The 13,806-nt window shown below is 42.9% G+C and overlaps 1 protein-coding gene across 2 annotated transcripts in view; it reads left to right on the top strand.

Moving 5' to 3' along the window:
• Positions 1-13,806, top strand: part of cdh4 (cadherin 4, type 1, R-cadherin (retinal)) — a 203,029-nt gene that overhangs the window by 124,965 nt on the left and 64,258 nt on the right. For both annotated transcript variants that reach the window (XM_034585787.1, XM_034585786.1), the window contains exons 4-5: positions 1,504-1,730; positions 10,329-10,511. In XM_034585787.1, coding sequence (XP_034441678.1) covers positions 1,504-1,730; positions 10,329-10,511 — 410 coding nt within the window. The remainder of the gene's footprint in view (positions 1-1,503; positions 1,731-10,328; positions 10,512-13,806) is intronic.

Below are 13,806 nucleotides of genomic sequence, written 5' to 3'. Positions count from 1 at the left end.
TCCCCCTCCCCACGCCTTGATAAATGATCCCCAAAGGAAGAACCATAATGTGGCACAAAGCTTATCACTCACAGGAGGACGTCCTCCGCGGGGCTGAGGTTTATTTTTTTTACAATGAAAATATGGATTGCGTTTGCCAACACAGACAGATGCGCACATTGTCAAAACTGTGTTTACCATCCATCCCATTACGCATGCAATTACTCAGAGGTTGAAAACAAGTGGCCTCATTTGTGGGATGCTAAGCTGCAATGGCTGAGGAGATCTAATTCTTTATTAGCCCGTTGTTTGGGAGCGTCTCTTGACAGGATAGTGGGCGATGAATTAAATAGATGGCTTGATAAAAAGCTGGCTTTGCAGAATTTCGTCATGCTGGATTTTTGGGAGAGAGAAAAGTCATGCCGCCATCGCTCATAACATGAGATCTGCTGCTTCTGTGGTTTATGAAATCAGTTTGTCTTTTTGGCATCAGCCAGAGTTTGTGAGATGAGATCAGAGCACACGCATCTTAACTCGGGGGGGGGGGGTAGAGGGAGACAAGAGGTGGTGTGTGTGTGTGTGTGTGTGTGTGTGTGTGTGTGTGTGTGTGTGTGTGTGTGTGTGTGTGTGTGTGTGTGTGTGTGCGTGTATGTGCATGTGTGTGTTGTGATGTCATTGCATCATGCTTTGAATCATAAGATAATGATTCATCGAGTGTTGATTAAATTTGGCAATGGGATGAAAGGATTTTCCAAATGATCGTGTCTGAGAGTCTGTTTTGTTTGGTGTATTCATGTCAGCTGTCACTGGAGAATCTGCACTGATGCACTCAGCAGTCCAACACTCTCTCTCTCTCTCTCTCTCTCTCTCCCTCCCTCTCTCTCTCTCTCTCTCTCTCGTGTCCAAACCCCTTTAGTGTAAAGACATCAGACATCACATGCCCCCTGTACCCAAACCACCCTCCCACACTTTTAATACAGACACATGTGTGACTTAACTAAATAGCAGTTTGTGTGTGTTCACGTGCAAACACGAGATTCCTCACACCCCTCTCTCTTTTGTCTCAGTCAAGCAGAAATGTCCAAATGTCATTCAAGACTGTGCTCCGTGTGCTTGGCAGCAAAGCATGCAGCGCCACTGGCCCAGTCAGCCTAACATGCTTTAGACCTTCTTTTCATGCTTTCCCTGGAGAAGCCAAGGAAAATTCTGTTTTGACATTGCTATCCGTCTAGTTTGGGGAAAGAATGATATGAGAAAGAATTAGCACCACCCCCCCCCCCTCCCTCGCATGTATTCTGGTTCAGGAACAGATAAGTAGTTTGTTTTGCCAAAGACGTCAAAGCGGGGAATCACAGTTGACAGCAGAGGGGATGAGATATTTCAAGATACGTCGTGATGGATGCGGGTTAATCTTAAGCCTGCCAGATGTGTCAAGGATTTGCGAATACCTCATGGAGTAAATCTCACTGTGCTGCTTTCTGATTTTGTTCCCCCCCTTTGCCCTTTTTCTGTCTGTCTCTGCAGTGAAGTTTGAGGATTGCCAGCGCAGCAGAGAGGTGGGCTTTGTCAGCAGCGACCCCAATTTCAGTGTGAGACCTGACGGGGAGGTGTATGCAGAGCAGGAAGTGGCCAACCTGTCAGAGCCCGTCCAGTTCATGGTGACGGCCCGGGGGCTCCATGACCCCCACATCTGGGAGACCACCGTTAAGCTGGCCTTGGCTGGACACCCCCATTCTCTACAACTTACAAAGGTAATTAGACTTGACGTAACTCGATGAATGCTACTGTACATCACAGGGGTAAAGTGACGGAAATTATTCTTCATGACTTGATAATCAAATAATTCAATTTTATTAACCGGGTTTCTGCCACTAAAATGTCTGTTTTACCATTATTAGAAATGATCTTAACTCATCTGGCCATTGTCTCAAAAAACATTCCAGAGGTTAAAGGTGACAACAGTATTTCGCTTTAATTACCCAGGCAGCAGCGACCCGCTATATTCTAATTTGTCCTGCCATGATTTCATAATAAAACCAAATTATTTGTGACACTTCTCATATTAACGTAATAGATCTCTAACCTGCCGTTTTGCTGGATTGCTGCATTGTATCGCAGTGTGCAGCGCCACTGGCTGCATGCTCGAGCGGCCGTCCATAAAGTTTTTATTGTCCACACAGTCAGACTTCATAGTTTCAGCTGCAGTTGTGAGTGTACCCGCAAGTGGCAGCGATGCAGCTCTCTCTCTCTCTCAGGGGAACTTGGCTTTCACTCTTTTGTACCTATCAATCGGAATCTGTGTACATTCACCCCCCAAATTCTGTGGGAAACGCTGGTGGTAAGGTTATGTACGGTTTTGCCGTTGTAATGAAATCATTTTATATGGCTAGATTGTAATTAGGTTGTTTTATTTTTAGATTACCGTAGCTAATTTGGGATCTGGTTCCTGATTGGCTAAGTACCGCATTTACAAAGCTCTGGCAAATCTTATAATTCTTGTTTGCTCCTTTTTTGTAAGCAAAGGACAATCTAGAAGACATTAAGGCAGCAGGCAGCTCATTTTTAGTGAGCGCTGATTGCTGGTTAAAATGACAAACGCCGGCATAAAAGGCTTCTGTTGGCTTTAGCAAATTAGTATTTACTCCACAATGGCTAAAATAATGTGTTTTACTATTGTCTGGTTAATGTGCTCTCTGCATGGCTACTCAGCCACAGATCATCTTACTAATTGCATCATGTCCAGATGCATATTATAACAATATTTGAAGATGATCGGCTTACTAATTCTGCATCAGGACGTCAGTATTTGGATCAGTTAGTAATACGTAGGTATCACTTTAGTGTATGAGATGCATTTAATCAACATTTCACACAGTGTCATCTGCTGTATCATCTCATATTTGTAGAGTTAAATATTTTAAAACTTGGTGGCCAATTAAAAGTGTTTCTGCCTAATCAGCAGCCAACAAATGATGATCACAGATCCTTGCTTTTGTTATTTTCAACTTTTCCTACTTGTAAATGTTGAAAGTGAAAACTAATTATATTTGATAAGAAATTATTCAAAGAGGATTTAGATTTGATGAGAAGAGTTTGAAACTGGATTTGGCTTCAGTACACAGCTATTAAAACCCAATTCAGTTTTTTCTTCTGATTAGACATGCTTCAATTTTCGGTGCAAAAAGACTTAATAAACAGATTAAATATGAAGTGGGTGAAATGTAATGAAGCAAAATCCTCTGAACAGTAACACTGCCTATTCTCAGAGTCCTTCCTTTCACATTACAGTAAGGACACTTTTCCCTGAGTCTCCCTGATGCTGCATGTACATACAGCAAGTGGACAGCAGTTACAGTCTATCTTCACCCCTGAGTTTTGGGTGGAGTGTCTCTCCCTGGAAATTCAAAAACTGCCCGAGAACGTGGGGCTGAGACACGTTACAAATGTAGGTCTAAGCTCCAAGAAGATTTTGAAACACCGGGTTGCGTTATGAAATCAGTATTTCTATAGTCTTTTGATATAGTTACGCTCAAACAACACATTTAAGTTTGCAGCATCACTTTAAGATGCAGTGTTTCTTTGCATGTTAGAAGAGAGACATGAAATATATGACATATGAGACATGACATGTTTCTCTACCAAGGCTCTATTAGCTAACAGAGGCTACACAAGTACACAAGGCGAACTGTATAATACCGCATATATATAACCACTGTTAGTGACTACACTACCAGGCTGCACTTTGTTGAGGGACAAACCCATTACCAGTTTTCCTGCACTACTTGTTGAACACCACTGGGCTTAATGTTCACTCATGTTTATAATCATGACAAAAAACCCAGGACTTGTGTAGCTAAAGCAATTGCAGCGTAGGGATTAAAATTCTGCCCACTCCTCGCAGTGCAATAATGGAGACTGGGAAATAATTGACATTGATTGAGCTAATGTTCCACTCCGACGGAGTCTGCGAGTACCAGGTGATGTAGTTTGGGCGTATAATTATGTTCTTCCACATTGTGGAGAGAGAAAGATTCAATAATCGAACAAGAAATAAATGTGTTTTCTCTAATCACATGGAAATTTGAAAACCAGCTTTTACACGTACAGTAGAGTATGCCATTGTTCCTGTGTTCTTGTCATCTTTTTTTCCCCTCAGATAAATAGGTACGGCTGTAGAATTTACAGTTCCAGTCTCCTGAGTGGAAAATTGCTGATACTCCCTGAGGAGGAAATTAAAATAAATACTTGTTTCATTAAGAGCAGAGTCATTAAGGATGCAATTATTGGAATTAATTGTAAAGACAACAGGACAACGGAACATCTATTTAAAGGACCAAAGAAAAACAACTTTGGTTGGTGATTGATTCAATTTATATATTGTTTATATCTGGTGCTTGCTTCATATTGTACAGTCCAACATTGAAAGTATTAAAACTACATCAAATAAAGGATTTTTTCTGTGACAGCCTCCACAGACTAATTAAATCAGCAGTTTTGTCTTTACTAACATCAACTAGGTATGACTTGAGTGGGAAGGGTGACATTTACAAGTGATTATAGTTTTATTGTAGACTTCTTATTTAGTTTATTTATTTTCTTACATTTTCTACTCTCCGGAATTGAATTGAATCAAAATTCAACTAACAAGCCTCAACATTGAAGGCAGAACATGACTCCAAGCAGAGCTGCAGATAGAGAAGTTCCGATATACAGATTTCTGGACATTGTGTTTAAGCCAATATCGAGTACCAATCCCACACAGTGCATTTGAAAATATTAAAAACGTACATGTTAAATTGTATGTTAACAGTTGAATGCCACTAACCCTGTTTAGAAGTGATGACAGCTTTCGTTATTGTATGGCCTGTTGCCAGCGTTGTCATTGGCAACACTAGTGCCACCCATCAAAAGAGAAATCTTGCATATGTTACACGTCGCCATTTTACTTATGGAACTTTCCAGTGTGAAATACTGCAAAACTGCCGATACTTAAGCTAGCTGTAGCCAACGAAAAATCATTTCATTTCTTCTTTGCCGATCTGAAAACAGATAGCAGTACAGCGAAACTGTACTTGGAGAGTTAAAGAGGAAATTATTTCTGGTAGAAGGAATTTGCAGCTATATCTGGAAACTAATAGACTTTAAAGAAGTGGTATCGGATCGGTAAAGACTTGCGCACTCGTCGATGCCTGAACTGGCATTTTCAGCTGCATCGGAGGCATTCCCGATGCTGGTATCGAAACATCTCTTTTAGCAGAGTCTCTGTCCTGCTGTCAAACTGCCCCACAGACAAGGCTTTGTCGGTTCTGTTCCCCCGCAGCCGTCCTTGTTTTACTCCTTCAGTGTGAATGTTTGTTAATTGATAAAACACAGAGCTCATATTTTCCCGCTAAAGCGTGAAGGTTATTTGTATGATTGCCAATACATGTCACACTAGCACCAACATATTGGTCCAATGCATAATGCTTCGTTGGCCACAATTTAGGAGAGACAGCAAAACAGCTAGTTAGCTGCCCTACAGTCTGCAGGTTGGTGCTCTCTCTCCTCCTCTCCTGCTTAATGCTTCTGTCATGTAAATATATCGTATAAAGGCTAGAACAAATGTCTAATAAGGTAAAATGGTAAAATTATGACTTATATATATAAAAGGTCACAGATAAACTTTATTAAATGTCTGCACTACATACAGTACATTTATTATATGATCCTGGACAGACTGGTAGGCGAAGGATTATAGCTGCAAGGCAGTAATTCTAGTTCTTCTTTGATATACAGTATAACATAATAACCTGTTAATGTGCTGTTTAATCCAATGACTTTGCATGATTCCTGGGAATTAAAATTAAAACAGCGTTATCAGTGAAGTGCAGTGTTTTTAAACAGTCTGGCCCATTTTCCTTCTCCAGTGCGTTAAACGTACACAGAGATGGGTCGTTGTTATCTGAGCTCATCTCTTTGTTCTGAAAGGCAGAAGTTATTTTCGAGAGGAGGTTATCGTAATCGCATCACCTAACCGCGACGTATCTCTGCGTAATCAGCATGGCAACAGCAGCGGAGAATATAAACAGCACAGGATTTCCCCTTCTTCCCAATGGCGAATTAAAAGACAGTCAGCTCAAACACCAACTCATTTTGCTCACTGGCTCTGTGCAGAGACAGATAATGTGAACAGAGAGACGCTGCACTGTAACACTTTGTGTGCTCGGCTCAAATCTGCTCGGATAAACTGTCTGCAACACAGAATGTAATGTGGCTTCCTACTCTTTCTACTGCTTTGTTGTACAGCACCAGTGAGAGTGCATTGATTAGCTTTTAATAACTGGCTTACTTTCTCACAGTTCTGCTTTAGTAGCAGAAATTAGCATACTTGGAATGTGCTCCGTGGACGGCCGGCTCATTTTACTATTTAATTTTCCAGGGTACAATAGTAATTGTAGTGTAGAGCATCTTTGGCCTGGAGAGCCCTTTTCCGCTGTGTTTATGTACTCAGGCTATCACGTCTCACACAGGTAGCGCCTCTCGTTGAGTGCTCTCCAACTTGTGCTGATTTCATGGTACATTGGTCTGCCTTCTCCACCAGTGTAGGGTCCATCAGTTATGCATCGGTGGATTTGGAGTCGACTTCTTGTCAGAGCGGATTTTAGTGTTCATTTGATTTTTTTAAATTTACATCGCTCTTACCAGACTGCCTGACCTGTTCAAGGTAGATTACAGCAAAGGCCAGTAGCAAGGTCGGAACTGGTACCCTTGGGTCTGATGGTCATTGAAAAGTGACACAGGCAGAATTTGATGGTTGCACTTTTGTTCTGTGCTTATCTTTGTGTTTATAGCGATATTATGTTGAAAATCCACAACAGACAACTGCAGCAACTAGACGTTAAATCCTTTTTAAATACAAAGTTAGATTTAAATGTTATATTTCTTCACTTAAGGGGTTGAGAAAAGATCTCATAGGAGAACATTCTTCTTACTGAAGAAAGACTGGTGTCTTTTTTATCACAGACATCCTGCACGATAAAGACTGACAAAAGTAACATTAGAAAAACCTAAATCAAATGATTTCAGAGCCCTGCAGAACAGAGACTGGGCAATGAGCACACGCTCTTATTGTATTGTTCTGCCTGTTTGTCAGACCGATAACCTCCAGATGTCAGCTCCAGGGCTCGCGGTGTCACAGGCCTGAAGAATGCCCCAGCAATGCGCGGTTTGCCGGGGAGCGGAGCGCTGCCAGCTGGCCCCGGCTGCCTCTGGGTTTCAGGAGCCCCAGGCGCGTCAGGGCCACACTAACCGATTTCCTGTCATGTGCTCATGCACATACACACACACTGGGAATCGCACATGCACAGTCAAATACACCAGCACATATGTTCATGCATTATTTTTACACATTTGCACGCGTGTACACATGCTTGCATCGATGCCAGGGCACAGTATTTCCCATATGTGCACACAAGCATGCACCTCGCCTCCTGGTTGCCCATAGAAAGCAGGTTCCAGTTTCTCCTCCTCTCCTTTGTAATTCTCGTGTTGTCACAGTGCCAGCAGCCTGTCATCTGCCTCGCTGTTTGAAAAGTGACAGTCCGCATTGAGCCACTATGTCGATATATCTACATGCAGACTTACAATGAAAGATGTCTCCCTCTCTTTGTCTGTCTCCATGTCTCTCTCTGCCTGACCGTGTCTCGGCTTGGTTTCTGTTTTGGCAACATTTCCAGAGGCATGTCGGTGACGAACCCATCGGACACTTCAACCTTTATATCGCCAGACCTGATGGACCGCCTTCTTCGGCAGGCTGATTGGCGTATAGAGACACTATTCGGCCATTGTGTTTTTCTGCCGATTGCCAGTAAGGCAGATAAAGACTTTATCATGGTAACAGCACAGCATAGATGAGGAAGACCATGCTCATGGAGTCATACATGTTTTCTGTATTCGTAACTGTCAAACAGACAGTCCTGATGATTAGTCATCTGCCAGAGAGTGGCGTTTACCCCTACATACTTGTTTGTTTTAAAAGAAGCATCTGCCGGCACACACACTCACACACAGAAACGTCAACAAACACCCATACACACACATATTCACAGACAGAGACTAATTCCACCTGCTGCCCATGGAGGAGACTGGCACGCTCCCCGTCTCCCTCATGCCAGTTGGTACCTGTGAGTGTTTTGGATGAGCGGAGCTGGAACAAACGTTATCTTATCTGGGAAACACATCTGGTCCCCTCGTTCCTCTCTCTGTCCTCTGACCATCCACTCCGGTCGCCCCACTCCCCCTCATCGTGCTCCTGCCAAGATAAACCAACAGCCCTGCCTGTCCAGAGACCCGCACCCAGCTCGTGGTCCAATCCTCTGAGCTGTGAATGTGCAAAGACTTAGAACAAAAGACGAAAAATATACACTGTGTTTGCTCAGGTGTGGCTTACCGCTTGCCTCTCTCACAGGCAAAGCAGGTGTATATTGATAGGATGAACCGCCGGCCTGTGTTTGGCATGGCGACATGTCCTTTGTGGCTCGTGTGCACGCCTGTGTGACTTTGCCTGTATGACGTCGTCCAGGTGGGATAAGCAGGAGGATTTCCTCTGAGCTTCATGTGACAGCAGCACGCTGCCAGTGAATGTGTGTATGCTGGGTGCAGAGACCACAATAGGATTAGGTGGATTACAGCAATAGAACAATCTTACGCAGGAGGACACCATAGAGGATTGGGGGAAAAACACTTGTCTTTTACACAACCTTCTCACCCTAATTTCACCTGTCAACATGAGTAAGAAGACAAACTTCTCTCTGCAGCTGCAGCTCATTCCTTCCTACAGAACAGTTACCCATAATACAATGCATCCCTATGATGTCCACAGGTACTTTAGCATCAAAACTAACAAGTAGCACACATGCAAACAAATCAGGGACTCATCCTGGACTGAGGAATAGTACAGTAGTTCAGAGAGTCCACATTTAAGTAAATGTAACCAGGGGCTGACTGGAACAATAATTCAGGCCAGGAATGTTGAATCCAAGCTGTTCACATAAACCAGCATAATGCTAATTTTGTAAGCTAACCTTTTTTGTTGATGTAATGGGTTCCAGAGTCGTCGTTAATTCGGCCACTATGTTCATGAGGGTAGAAGGTTGTTTAGATTACAGATTTGTTGGGACTCACCCACAATAAGTGTCACTACTTCTCTCCAGATGTGGTACAGTGATGAGTGAACCCTCAAAAACTCATTAGGGATGAACCAATCACAGCACATATAAATGTAGAAAGGCAGACCATAGACTCCATAGAGTGATAAGATGGATGACTGCTCCCCAAAAGTGAAGCCAGAGCGTCCTGATTGCCCCCCTGGTGGCTGTCTGCAGTATAGGTTATATATCCCACCTCCTCCATCTTAGCCATTGGGACATGGACCACTCTAAAAAGATAAAATACATGTCAAATACATTTTTCTCAATATTGGTTTCCGTAATTGCAGATAGTTCTTATTGCACTGTTGTTTGTCCAAATGCGCTTAATTTTAGTTTTAATTAGTAATTTGATGCTATAACATGGGGTGAGACTGGCAGTGATTGGTCGAGCTTATGTATCGGTGTGACCTCACTGCTGTAGCTCCATCCCCAGATCGCCACCATGCAGACTCCAAATGCTCAAGATGGCAGTGTTATGGATAGGGGGAGGAAGTGGAGACGTGTCGTCCATCTTTATATAGAGTCTGTGGGATAAACAAAAAACAAAAAGCACAAGATACAGAGTCAGCTCAAATATTCAAATGTGTTGAGAGTGAGAATCTGAGGTCCGTCACTGGTCAAGGTTACGTTTCACTGTTGTCTCCCACTGCTTTCATCAATACCAGGTTATCTGATGATAGGCTTCTATCAGTGTCACCTTGTTTTTTCTTTTCAGTGTGGACAGAGAGGACGGAGAATACGTTGTCTGCCTTAAAAAATCTGTTCAGAGATGCAGACAACAAAACACCTCTGTGGACAGAACCCAGCCATGTAGCCTAGGGGTAGTCTCACTTTCTTAGACAGAAGCCAAGGGCAGGCTCACATGTCTTGCCAAGGGCCTCATGAAATGTGATGCAGCAGCTTTCAGAAAAATGTTTATCTGTGCTTCCTTGTGTTTGCTTCTCTGTCACTCTCCCAAATGGGATTTATTGTCAGCATAACACCCAGTATTTTAGTTTCATTTTGAGCGGAGAAAACGTGTCATTTTACAGCACTTTATAGATTCATCTTCCAGCCTGTCATGGCCAAATTGCATTCTTCGAAATGATAAGATGCGCAAGTAATTCAATGCGAAATGTAGGATGAAATGATATATATATGTGTATGCCTTTTTCTTTTCAGGTTGGCATCGAAGAAATGTTGTCAAGAATGTGGGAATCCCAACCCAGAGTTATCAAGTTTTCTCGAAGACATCAGAGAGGCTCCTCCGCCAACGGGCTGAGGCGACAGAAGAGAGACTGGGTCATCCCGCCTATCAATGTGCCTGAAAACTCCAGAGGCCCCTTCCCTCACATGCTTGTCAGAGTAAGTGACTGCATATTTTTGGTCTTTGCTGCAAAGCAAAACTTTTACATAACTTGTCTTTGCAGAGAAAAATTGAGATTCATAGAAAGACGAGGTAGACCACCTCCGCCATTTGTTGTTTCCAAGTACTTAGTCAGACCAGGAGAGACCGAGAGGGGGGGGGGGGGGATATACTGTAATACCGCTTACTTTCACCATGAGGCCAAGAGACTCAATATTCTGGTATTTGATATCAGGCACACCAGCAGATGATAAGCTCTGCTCTTCAATTTAAGTCATGATGCCCTGCAATTTGTCTGCTGACCTCAGGGAACCACAGACAGGCAGACAGATGAAAAATAATTCTTACTTGGAAAACACAGAATACACATTTCATGCTTGGAAAACAGAAGAACGATTACTTTGGATTTTTCCTCTTTCAGTGCTGTTTCTTTACTGGTTTATATACCTGGTGGACTTTATATATCTTTGTTGTTTACAGCTCATTGGCACTGGTGAGTGTTCATGACATCAGTACTAAGTGAGTCTAAACCAGCTTAAAAGGAATGTTATGAAAGCAGGTAATTTGATTGAGTTGGTATTCTGCAACAAAGAAAGAATATGTTATTTCGGCTAAGGAGTTTAGGTTTTCACTGCTCTTTGTCTGGCACTTAAACATTTTATTGAAACCTTGTGGAAGGGTGGGACCAAGGAGGAAAGCATTTACTCGTTCAGCATATTCATTAAAGTTGGCAGATCTTGGATTTGTTTTCACTGTCTTTAACATTATGAGGACATTTTTTGACATCTTTGTGAGTTTCTCAAGTAATAATGCAGAAATTGCATGAGAAAACTCTGGCATGGGCTAATACTTATGAGCAGCTGAAATTTGGTTCGGATCGGGATAATGATTCAGATTTATCATAGATGCAAAATGGTGATAAAGCAGTCAATCAGCCTTGGTGGAGTTATGCACTCTCCAAGTACCCTTCTAGTTTCATTTGAGTGTTTATTTACAAACAGCCGTCACTCATGAAGTGCAACTTTGAACAGAGATGAGAAGGAATTGAGATGGCTCACTCGCCATTATTTTCAGTAAATACGTTTGTATTCTAACTTAGGTGGTTATTTGATGATTACTTTTCCGTTTTTTGCCCGGAGCTGATGGTGGAGATAGCTAATGAGCGAGGCATCTTGCTTGTCTTCTCATCTCTGACGAGAGTTGCACATGCGCAACATCGATTAAACGTCACAATGGCTGCATCGTGGGCTTTCGGCGGTCACCTGGACACCTGGTACCAATTTTACCAGGTGTCTGATCACCATTTGCTTCTATGTAATGCAAATGCTGTGTTTATGCTCTTGTAAGCATCAGATGTTTGTGTTACGCAATATCACCAGACTCCCTTTAAAATCATGGACTTTTGAGAGTTGAGTGAAGAGAAACTTTATAAACTTTTGAAATGCTGTCTCCGACTTATTCTTAATTATTTCAGCCTTCTTGTAACTTTGTTTGTGTGCGTTTATCCCAGTCTGTTGGCTCAGTACTGTTGCAGTCTGTTAAAACGCAGCGCATCTTGTATTTTCTTTTTTTAAACACATTTCATCTTTGCAAACCGGATGATGTACGTGTTTATTTGCATATAGAGCGGGGGATTCTATCATGATTGGTCTTTCTGATCAGGTTTTATAACCTCCTCTACTGCGGTCCACTGTGTGTGATTCCCGGGTGAGAGCCTGTCACAGCCCGGCAGGACAGACGCTGCGCGGTGCGAACAGGACGCACATTTCTCATTTCTCTGGTATTAAGGCCTTTCTTTGTCATCTATCTGTGATGTGAAACCACAGAGAAAGTTAAAGTGTGTCTCCTGCTTATATAGTTCAGTTATAAAATCCTGCACAGCGTCACTCCTGCAGCTGCTGACAGTGCAGGTGAAGCATGTGACGCAGACAGGCTGATACAGGAGTTTAATGTGGCGCTGTATTGGGGAAAAAAGGAACAACTTGACAGTGACAAAATTCTGAGTAGGATTCAGCCCTTTAGTGTTTATTTGCATAAGGAGCGGGGAAGAGAAATCCAATCAAAAATGGTCACTTGGATCACCCAAGACGTGTGTCCATGTTAAAGCACCATACATCGTAGAAAAAGGTGCGTACAACTGGTCTGAAGATGGCATTAGGTGCATACATTCTGACCATATGTCTTAATTATTATTAGAAAATTATTTTTGTTCTGTGTTTATTATGTGTTGTTTATAAGTGTGGCACTAGGATGCTTAACAATTCAGTTTTTCATTGCTTTACATTTCTACAGTTCTCACAGGGAACATGTATGTAGCCACTTTGCAATTACAACCAGTAACTGTCAAAAATACAGACAACCGAAAGCAAGTTTGACATGGAGGCATCGTGCTCCCAGCTCTGTGCTGCTTCTCCTCATTCGCTGCCGCTTATCAGTCTCCCAGACAGACGTGCAGCTTTCTGCTGGCATTTCTCTCACACACACACACACACACACACACACACACACACACACACACACACACACACACACACACACACACGCACATATATACTCACACAAAGTCCCTTACGCCCATTTGTACAGCAAGGCTTATACTCTCGGATTACGGAAATCGCCTTTTACCAATGTGTTGGCGAGTGGACCGATTTTCCACCAAAGCATGGAAACACTCACCCCCACAAACACACAGCGGGACTGTGTAGCGCCAGGGGAGCCACCAAATTGTGTTGCGCTGCTGGAGGAATGGACCCTTTCTATCCCCTTTTTCACCAGTAACGTGTTAGATGGTCAGATTCAACCTCAGGGGCTTCCTTTGTGTGTGTGGTCAGGTTAGTGTGTGTGTGTGTGTGTGTTGGTGCGTGTGTGCGTGCATCTCCCAGCTTTTATACTGTATACTATATGTATTGGAGCACAGTATAGGTGTGTCACAGCCCTCAGCTATATCTGAAAGCAGTGCACCATGGGGGATGTGAGTCTGTGAGTTCATCTGTCCCCAGCTCTCTCAGCTACACAACTCTCCATTCTGACAGGCAGCCGTGCAGAGGAGCAGTGGGGATTTCATGCTTTATCTTGCAGGTCTCAGAAGAGGCCAAGAACAACCTTTAAAGCTGACACACTTGATTTCAGGACACAGCAGCTCTCCGGTGCTGTGCTGGAAACTCTTTGAGTCTTTGCTTTTGTTTCTACACTCGAGCCTTCACATGGGCGGGTTCAGCAGGTTTAAAAAGACCAATTAACCCTGAGAGTGTAATTACCACTTTGAAACCATGAAATGATGCAAATGACACGCCC

Source organism: Hippoglossus hippoglossus, chromosome 5, assembly GCF_009819705.1.
Source record: "Hippoglossus hippoglossus isolate fHipHip1 chromosome 5, fHipHip1.pri, whole genome shotgun sequence".
NCBI classification, from domain to species: domain Eukaryota; kingdom Metazoa; phylum Chordata; class Actinopteri; order Pleuronectiformes; family Pleuronectidae; genus Hippoglossus; species Hippoglossus hippoglossus.
Note: the sequence above shows the minus strand (reverse complement) of the source record. Positions and strands in the feature narration are given on the sequence as shown.